Raw genomic sequence first — 9,896 nt, forward strand, 5'->3', positions numbered from 1 at the left:
AGTTCCTACCTACCACATATCTGCAATCACAAGCTGAGAAAGGCAGACCCTGACGTTCCCGTGTTTTTATTTTTTATTTATTTTTATTTATTTTTATTTATTTTTATTTTTTTGATTCTCCCATTAGGTTTCTGGCTCGTACTGTTCTCTTTCCTCAGCTTCACTTAACTCCAAGTTCCCTTTCTTTCTGTCCACTGATACCATGATTCCCTCATTTCTTCTCTGCCTGAACTTCCCTCCAGTTCTTCTTACCCCTGCACTCTTTTCCAGTTCTGTACTGCTCTCCCAGCTACAGCTGTAACTTCTCATCTGGTTACCAGTTTTATAGCAAGCAAATGTTAATGTTTATATACAGGTTAGAAAGGTAACACAGAATCTGAACAGGTATTTATTTCCTTAACAAGTAGATGAGGCTGAGGAAAGTGAAACTAAACATACTGATAAAGTAAACATTTTACACAAAGCAAACTCTTATCCTGGTGTGTGTTACCAGCCTTATGCAGTCAGTGTGCAATGAGTGACAGATGTGGAGTAACCAAAATGTGCAGTTTCTTGTCAAATTTATGTACATTATGATTATTTGAGAAGTCATAGTTAGGTACATGCTCACACAGTGAAGGCTTCCCAACATAAATTTCTCAGTCCTTTAAAAGAGTAAAAATCCTAGCACATTCAGTGCTACAGCATGTTCAAGGCTTAATTCTATAAAACCAGAGACATCTTTTATCTATTTTGTAGAAAATTTACATGTTATGAAATACTATACTTGAAGTATTACCAACACAGTTATGACCTTATTTTGGTAGATGTTCACTGACATAAAATCTAGGCCTGTTTTTAGTGCTGTTTAACAAACCTCAGATTTCTGAGAGTACACATCTTTCATCTTAACAAAGTATTGAATTCAGGCTTACAAAACTTGAATTTTGCTTGAGTGGAGTGTGTTGTATTGTGTCTGTTACATAAAATAATTTCCCTATAGAAGTAAGCAGGATTTAGAACAGGGGGTAACAATCAAAATCTGTGAATTTCACGAAACATATCAGGACACCATTTGTATCTCTCTACAGCAATCAGCTTTGCCTTTATTTCTACCTGGACCTGAAGTCACTTGAAGCAAAATGCAGAACATGGAACTGAATGCAGTCAAATGGAAGCATTTTGGCACAACATCCAATTCATATGATGATACAAGCTGATCAAGGAACAGAAGTATCAGAAAATGTAGACTTACAGGTATCATCTTGGCATAAGGGGATAGTACTCTCTTTTTACCTCAATTTACTCCTTCTTCCTATGAAGAGAGTGTAAAATCAGAGCCTCTCAGCAACATTACCATCTAGAAAAAGAGCTGGGGAAGTGAAACTGATCTTCTATATATAAAGTTATAACTCCAAAAGAGGTTATAAATAACAAAGCTGTCTTTGTTAGCTGAGTACAGAACTGATGGATGAAAGTGCAGCTTCACGTATTAGTGAGGGCAGAACTGTAAATAACTTCATAAAAAGCATAATCCTTTAGTAACCCTGTCATGGTATGGTGAGTTTCCCAAAGAATCCACTGCCAACAGTGAAATGTACACCTGGCTATCCTAATACCATATGTTAGGATCTATGCTAAAATATGTTAATATAAGCGATTAAGGATTAACAACTTGGCCAACAGGTGCACCTTCATGTGGACTCTATAGTTCAGCCAGGCATTTACTCAGAAATCAGCTCTTAATAAAGAGCACTGATGAAAAAGCAGACAGTAACTTCATGCAGTTGGCAAATCTCTCCCCTTTATAATTCACGTGCATCCAACTGATAGGGAGCATGTGCTCTATGGTACAACCGCACCTAACTTCTGATTGGAAATGATGAGGATATACACAGAGCTTCTAATGAAGGCAGCGAGTGTTATCAGAATGGGATTTTTGATCCAGACAGCAGACAAAAGTCTTGATCCCCATTCTGGATATACGAGCTTGAATCTGAAGCATTCCTTTCATTAATGTCAGGACAGAAGCTAGTCTACAGCTGCTGTTTTTCTTCAATATTCAATGGCTCTTTATCAGTACCTTCAAAAGGAACAAAACTAGGTAAAGATAATTTTTAAAACCCTCCTCTTCATTTGTTTGTATGATATCATATAGGAAAAGCTATGTGCAGAGAAGAGTTCCTGTGCTGGAAAGTATTGCAAGCTAACAAAGACCTGGTTATATGAGAGAGATGTCTAGCTGTTAGCATGCTGTAATGCATAACCATTGTTATACATGTAACTGTTGTAGTTAATCCAGTCATCTGCACACTGATATTCTTGATTAGGCTGAATGTATGGATGATAAACAGTTTCTTTTCCCAAGAAATAGGCTGGAGCAAGTCTCTGTAAAACAACAGCACTGAACTGGTATGTCAGCTTCCTTCGAATTTTGATTATTTCACCTGTTCTTCCATAATTCCTCAGTGCTCTGGCCATTTTCTGATATGTCATGATCTTGCGGTTTCCCTTCCTTTCTCCCCACAACTCTGCAAGTTTCTCCTTGTTTTTGGAGACAAACTGGAAGACACCGTTGGGCTTATCCACCCACTGAATGCAGTTTGCCATAGCTGGATCATACAGAGACTCGTGGAGGTACTCAAACAGACGGAGTTTTTTTCTACCTATTAAGAAATAAAATACGAAAGGTCAGAATAGAACTTATGCTGGTTTTAAAAGATGAGCAGTTGTCTTTTTTCCTGGAAAGGATCTTAAGGAAAAAAAGCTTATGTAAACCTAATATCCTGTTTGAAATTAAAAGATCAATATAAACTATTCAACAGAAGACTACCAGTAGCAAATGGGATGATAGTTCTGAAACAACGTACAGATCTGTGGTGACAGGAAGGGATTTGGTCATTAGAGTTTTAAGAGCAGGTTATTAGTGGATCATGACAAATATGTGTTGACTTTGCCGTGTGTTAGGACTGAGGAGCCACTTTTAGCAATCTTAAGACACCTGCTGTGCAGGGAATCACGTCCTCAGGCAGTGCTGGAAAGAGACCATGAAGAGCCAATCTGAATGCTTTTTAATAAATGTTTACCCCGCTTAATCAAAACTCAAATATTTTGAGATGAATTGATTTTTTCAGATTCGTTTCAGGACTGTTTTGGGGATGCAAGGTAGTCTCTGATATAAGAAAGAGGGAGTGAATGCTCAGGAAGAGCAAGCTAGTTTTGAATTGTAAACCTCACCTAGTCACTAAGGAGCTAGACCTTCTCATACACTGTATTTTTCTAAACACGTGCAGAAATGACAAATTGCATCCAATGCAGAATAAAGGAAGCTCAGTGAGCAGTATTTGTCAGTCAAGTAAGTTCTTCTCCCCACAGGTTCAGCTCTCACACTCAAGTGTACTAGTGAGATTTCTTAGTTTCACTTAGGTCTTGTGGGTCCCTCTCTCTGAAGTGCTCCCAGTTCCCTTCACAGAGCAAAGGGTGACCAAGAAGCTGCCATAAGGAGGAAGAGTTGAAGATTATGAGACAAAGAGGAACATTTTGCAGGAAGAAGAGTCTATGCAGAAGAACGGCTTCCACTTTAACCAAAGTGGATACAAGCAGCTGCACCTAAAGTTCATAAAGTCTTGTCTTGCATGGCTATTTTAAAACAGGGGCTGGGGAAAAGCGGCAGTAGCTAAGGAACACTGAGGTCAAGCCAAAACATCTGTTAGGGATGACAGTAACTCTGCATCTGGTGATAAGGAAATAGGAGAGAAGTGACAGCCAGACTAGGAAGAAGAAGATCCTGAAATCAGAGGTACTTTCCAAAAAAATAATAAAGTTTCAGGATCTAAATAAAAATTGGCCTGTGGCTAGAAGCACATATTCTACTAGAAATACCTGTAATACTTTCAAAATGAAAAGCTTAAAAGAAACATGAAGGAGACTGTCTGGTCACAGTAAGCAATTCTGAATAATAGAAGGTGACATTCTTAAGTCCCCTCCAACCAGAATCATCCCATAATCCTATGAACCAATGCTAGAATGAATAAGACCTGGGGGACATTTGGATGTCTCTGCTGTTCATCGGAGCCTCATGCTACTGCAGACTGAGTTTCTGCAGGAAAACAATAGTGTAGCCACTTCTCTACCAGTATCTCAGAGGTCATGCTGTCCAGCCTCTTAGTTCTGCTGTCTAGACTTCTCCAGCTGATGCATTGGTTTGAGAGGGCATATGGGCTTATATGTGCTAATGAAGCTATGTTTCTAGATTCCAGCTATTATTTCCAAAGCCCTACAGCAAGTGGGCACACCTGTTTGAGGTGGGGTTAGTGCATGGATCTTTGCACTGCATAGCATTGCATAAGCCAGCAGTGTTCATTACCTGCCTTTAAACCACTGCACAACATCAGTCCAAGCCAGCTGCCTGGTTTCTGCAGGTTGCTTATGTAGTCACTGGAGAGAGGAAGCTCCTCCAGAAGGTGTTTCAGAGCATCTGCATTAGGTTTCTGCACTAAATTGGCCTGAAGCAGCCTAATTCTGTCTGTGTATGTCTCTTGAAATACATCTCTTGATGGTCTCCACTTACTGAGCTTTCATTCTTATTAAGGACTGGCCTTGAAATGCTTGAGTTGGACTCCTTTCGGAAGAAACCAAACTCAGAGATGCTTTCCAGAAGCATATTTAATTCACTGCAGATTTCAGAACTTGTGGCCATCCTAGAGATAGCCCTAACCCCCATGAAACACTTTAAACACAGACTTTGCATCCTCAATGCTAATTGTTTCATTTACAGATCTGTTCCTAAAGGGTAACACTACATGCTAGCGTACAGATAACCTCTCATGCACAAATAAGAGGACAAGAGGACTAAATTTATCTAGGTATAGGGGAAATAGTTCCCCAAATCATAGTTTCTGGCTGGATATTGTCATGGAGACAAAAAGAAAAAAAAAAAAGAAAGAAAAAAAAAAAGGAAAAAAAAACATAAGAATAGGCAGCCATTCTGAAATGCTGTGCAGTATAGCCTTCTGGAAAAGATGACTGATAATAATGTAAAAGGAAGATGAATTAGGAAATTAAGTTTAACAGAGCAGTAACAACTGAAGGTGGCTTCAGCTAACAACATGTAAAATTGGGTAAGACTTAGAAAAGTAACATTTTTTGATTGGCGTATTTGCATTCGTAGCAGTGAATTTCAAGAGTTAGAAGTACAGAACTTAAAAGGAGAGGTTAATCTTCCCATCGTCCCACGGAACTTGTAGTAGTCATAGTATCTGAGCTATTAAGCAACAGAAACCACAGTGTTCAGCATCAATGGTAAGGGATGATACAAAAACTGACACCGTGTGGTTAACATTGAGAGAAGGGGATTTCAAAAAGCAATAAAATCAGGAAGCTACTCAAAAAGACCTCACAGTCAGAAGTAGGTACAACACTCAGAGTGGAAGCTGTGGAAATCTCATCTAGCAGAGTCATACAAAGGATGCCGAGTCCCAAATGAAAACCAAAGAATGAATGCAACAACTGAAGTACAGTGATGGCCAATGACACCTGACCTACTCTCAGCAAAACAGATATCCACTCAAGTAAAGTCAACCAAAAGGAGCATAAAAACAGCTGTCAAAGTGTCCACTGGAAATGACAAAAGCTAAGAAGTAATTTGAACAGTAAACAGAGAAAGGCATAAAATCTAGTACAAACATACTAACATGTGGAAAACCTTCAAGAAAACCACTGCTTTGACCAAAAGAAATAAAATGAATTATTAAAGTGGATAAAGATGTTATTGTAATTCTTTGCATCAGACTTCAACCCAGATGATTTGGAGTGAATCCATCTCTGGTTTGTTTCTCCATGTAATAAACAAGAGGAGAGAATGAGAAGTTAGCAGATATATCTTACTGTATGAGATTTAGCAGATAGGAACTGAACACTAGCAGTTGTATTCTAGTTACTGTTAAAAATTGACTTATTTTTTCTTGTTAAAAGTAAAAAAAAAAAAAAGGATACAGAGAAAGCACAATTCACCAAAGGAGTTTTAAATTAACGCAATGCACTTGTCAAGATATATTCTTTCTACACACCTTTCCCTGCTTTTGGCTGGCCACCAGCAGCATGCATCACTTGGCTTTCTGGAGTATTCTGCAGCATATGGTAGACAGTCTCATCTGCATAAAAATCCCCTGAACTGTTCTTCAAGATTTAAGACAATGAAGAGTTAGCAATAGTGTACAATCTCTGAGGAAAAAGAAACTTGTAATAATTATTTGCCTGAAGCCTGAAGACATGCAATCTTTGATCACCTGACCCACAGAAGACTTTTCGCACCCACAAAGGCCTGCAGTGCACATTATCAGTAAAGAGCACCACCAGCATGTCCAATGGGAATGATGGCCCATAAGGGGAGAAGTTAAGAGGGATAACAGAGTAATTGCCTCACTCTGCACGCTTCAACCTTTCTGCTGGAGGAGCTGTGAACTCCTTTTCCAGAGTTAATACAAGACAAGGGCCACTTGGGCTGTGCCTCTCAACAGACTTTGTAGTTCTTGTGTTACGTTCTCACTAATCTGCTGGCTGAAAATGGGCTTTTGTGGAATTTGTTTACCTGAAATTCTCTCCCCTGCACTACCCATTTTCCATCACTCCTGCAGGCCACACTTCCAGTGCTTTTAAGAATGAAGATGGGCTTTGCAGGCTGAAGCTGAGCTCGATGTGCAAACCATGCTGGTCTTTCCAGTCAACTTAAAGCAGACCACTGGAGAAGAAATCAAAGGCATGGTTCTTACTCACAGGGGCAGAAGCTGTGTAGGGGCTGGAATTTATTGTTCTCTGCCTCTTCTGTGTAATATTCTTCTTCTCTGGGTAACAGAGAGAAGACCTTTTCCCTGCTGTACTAGTAGGTTTTTTTGTTAGTTGTCATTTTATGTGATGAACCACAGAATAGCACCAAACAGCTAAGATGATTCCTGAAAAGAGCCTATTAAATATGTTTTGCAAATATTTCCCAGTGCAGTTTTATCTGAATTATGCCTGGCCAGACTAAATTTGTGTTAGAGTTAGCATAATGATTTCTACGAGAAATCATAGATGCTCAGCTAATTTTCCATTTATGTCTGTAGTAATCAGTTCACTTACTATCGTATTTCTCCAACTATATCCTGGGTCTTCTGTAGGTGGTGCTGCAGAGTAGCTGGGACTTGCTCGGAGGTGAGAGTGATGGTTGATCAGAGTCAGGCAATTTTTATAACCTGAGAATTATGAGGAAGGAGCAAAAACTTTGTGAGTAAAAGGGAGAGAAGAAGGCGAGAACAAAAACAAGAACAGCAGCAGCAAACAAACTAACATGCTACTGGGCCTATCAAAATGCATTTATCCTGTTGCTACTGTCTAAATAATAAACTCTCCAGAGCCAGGATGTTTATCCAATACATAACCAGGAGGTTATCCAATATAATTTGCACAGAGGTATGTATAGTGGTACTGCTAACCATGCCCTAGGCTGGTTTTTCTTACCTTCATTATGTAAAGAAATATTTGTTAAGATAAAATTTCAGTTATTTCATAGTATCGTGAAATAGTTTGGTAAACAGAAAAAGGGAGAGCCAAACAGATCACCAAGCTTAGGGAATGGGAGAATTATTGAAGACTATAATACATGTATTAGAAAGAAAAAGGGGATGTCATGCAATTCTTCAGCAGGTCGTTAGTACAATGCAAGTAAGAGTCTAGACTTGTGAATGAAGTGAAGGAGAGGAGCTGGTAAACATGATTCTGGGCAATACTGTCTCAGCTGTCCAAAAACATGATTACTTCAAATCAGCTACAGGGAAAAAAAATCTCAGAGTACCTGCAGTGCCTGAAAGAACAACACAGAAGGAGCCCAAGACCTCAGGATGTTTAAAAGAAGCAGAAAAGGATATTGGACCAAGGCACTTGGAAGACATTATTCACTGTGGGTGGTCAGAAGAAGATTTTGGAGGGCACTTCTGTTGCAAGTGGAAATGTGTGTGAGCAATGGGACATAACTACACACTGAGTTGCAAGTGTTTAAACATCTCTTTGTTGGCCCTGACAACAGATACAAGCCAGAACATTGCAAGAAGTTATATATACAGGATCCTTCAGTGTGTAAATTACCACTGCAGTGGGGCCAAAAACTTGTTTACAACAGCTGAAGATGTGGCCTGGTTGCTCATATTTGCATTTCAGTATATCATAGATAAATATGTAAATAAACTTCCTTGTATGAAACACATTCACACAGAAGACAGTAGGCATATTCTTCTGGACTTAGAGGGTTTGTGATGTAGCCTGTTACTTTGCTTTCCTCCCAAGTCTATTCACGATATGAAAACACCAAACACAGATAGACTTCAAGTTTTACAGCATTTTAATTGCCAGTCTTGCCTGAACTGGAACCATATACAGCTTTCATATACTTTAAGTTTTGTAAAGTAAAAATCTTAGTCTAGAAGTCAATAAAATAATTTTTCTTCTAATTACCCAAACTCAACTAACATTTCTGCCTAAAAATGTTTAAGTTGTATTTTAATGTAAAAAAAAAAAAAAAAGAGTAATTGTGGACGTAATTGTGGAAGTGAATTTTGTATGTTGAATTCTTTGTCTTTTTTATTAATACTATTCTTTGCACTGGAATTTGTTGCTATATGAGTTTATTTACAGCAATTTACAGCATAACAGAAGGGCATTTTTTCAATTAAAACTTTAAAACTGGAAAATGGCTGTGGCACTGTGGCCTTATATCTTTTGGTTATAGGAAACCTGAACTCAATACACCTGGGGAAGGGAAAGGGGGAGCTGTCCAACAACTTCCCTGTACTGTGACTTGGAAGATGCATGCCACGGTGGGAGGGACAGAAACCCTCCAAACATTCTTCCCCTTTTTCTTCAATGTACCCCTGAGCTGTGCATTAATCCACCTCTGGGAAATTCCTCTCCCACCTACGTGTTTTAAGACATACTTTCCTGTAAAAATATAAAGCCGTAGTGAAAGGAATAATGGCCTCCTTTACCTTGTGAATACTGCATTTCTTTGTCAGATTGCTGCTGCAGTACTTCTAGCGCATCTTCAAAAGCCTGGCCCAGTATGTCTTGATCAGGAAAATTCTGCAAGAACATTTTTTCTGTCAAGAGTCAGAAAAGACCAGGCTTGTTCCTTCAGCATTGTCAGCTGGAAAATCTAGTGATTATACGGAATACGTATGTATCATGCCATCCTCCTGGAATATGTATTTTGCAGAAAATTAAGCATTACCAGAATCATTGCTGTTATAAGAAAGTTCTCACTCCTTTGTGAAGTCTCTTTGAGGTCAGTGGGAGAGCTCTCATGGGTGACATTACTCACTCGTGTAAATATTTCAAAGTTCATTTCCTTCATTTGCAGCAGAAGTTCACTTAAAGGGTGTTACTGTTATTGGACTGCTTTGTAATATTTAGTACAGAGGTATGTGTTACTTGTTTAGTGTGATGAATGAAGCCAACACTATCATTCAGTAACATTGACATGAAGAAAAAATAGGAGTTGCTTACGTAGACATAATGCTATACTATGCCATTATAGGAATCAATGTAGATTTCCAGAAAACTTTATTGTCATTCTAGAAGTTCATAATTTCAGTAAAAGCTAAAAAAATCCCCCCAAAATCTGAGTTTGCCTAAAAGTTTTCTATAGGGTATGTGAAGCTCTCAGTAATGAAAGAATAGAGGCACTGTAGACTTACCATTATTTAGATATCAAAGCTTGAATCCTGTTTAAAATAAACATTATTTTTGTTATATATCTCAAAATAAATAATAATTACCTCAGCATAAATAAAATTAGCTAAATGAAATACCTCCATATTATTTCCATTGATGAAATTAAAGATAACAATACAGATAAAAGTAATCTACTTAGAAAGTGGCATTTTAAG

General features: G+C 38.4%; 1 protein-coding gene across 1 annotated transcript; it reads right to left on the bottom strand.

The window, feature by feature from the left end:
• Positions 1-375: 375 nt before the first annotated feature.
• Positions 376-9,634, bottom strand: SPIC (Spi-C transcription factor). The gene is given in 5 exon segments (XM_013173148.3): positions 376-2,645; positions 6,048-6,156; positions 7,099-7,211; positions 8,997-9,105; positions 9,107-9,634. Coding segments are annotated over 5 exon segments (801 nt in total). The 5' UTR covers positions 9,149-9,634; the 3' UTR covers positions 376-2,217.
• Positions 9,635-9,896: the final 262 nt, after the last annotated feature.

The sequence above is a fragment of the Anser cygnoides genome, chromosome 1 (assembly GCF_040182565.1).
Source record: "Anser cygnoides isolate HZ-2024a breed goose chromosome 1, Taihu_goose_T2T_genome, whole genome shotgun sequence".
Taxonomy (NCBI): Eukaryota; Metazoa; Chordata; class Aves; order Anseriformes; family Anatidae; genus Anser; species Anser cygnoides.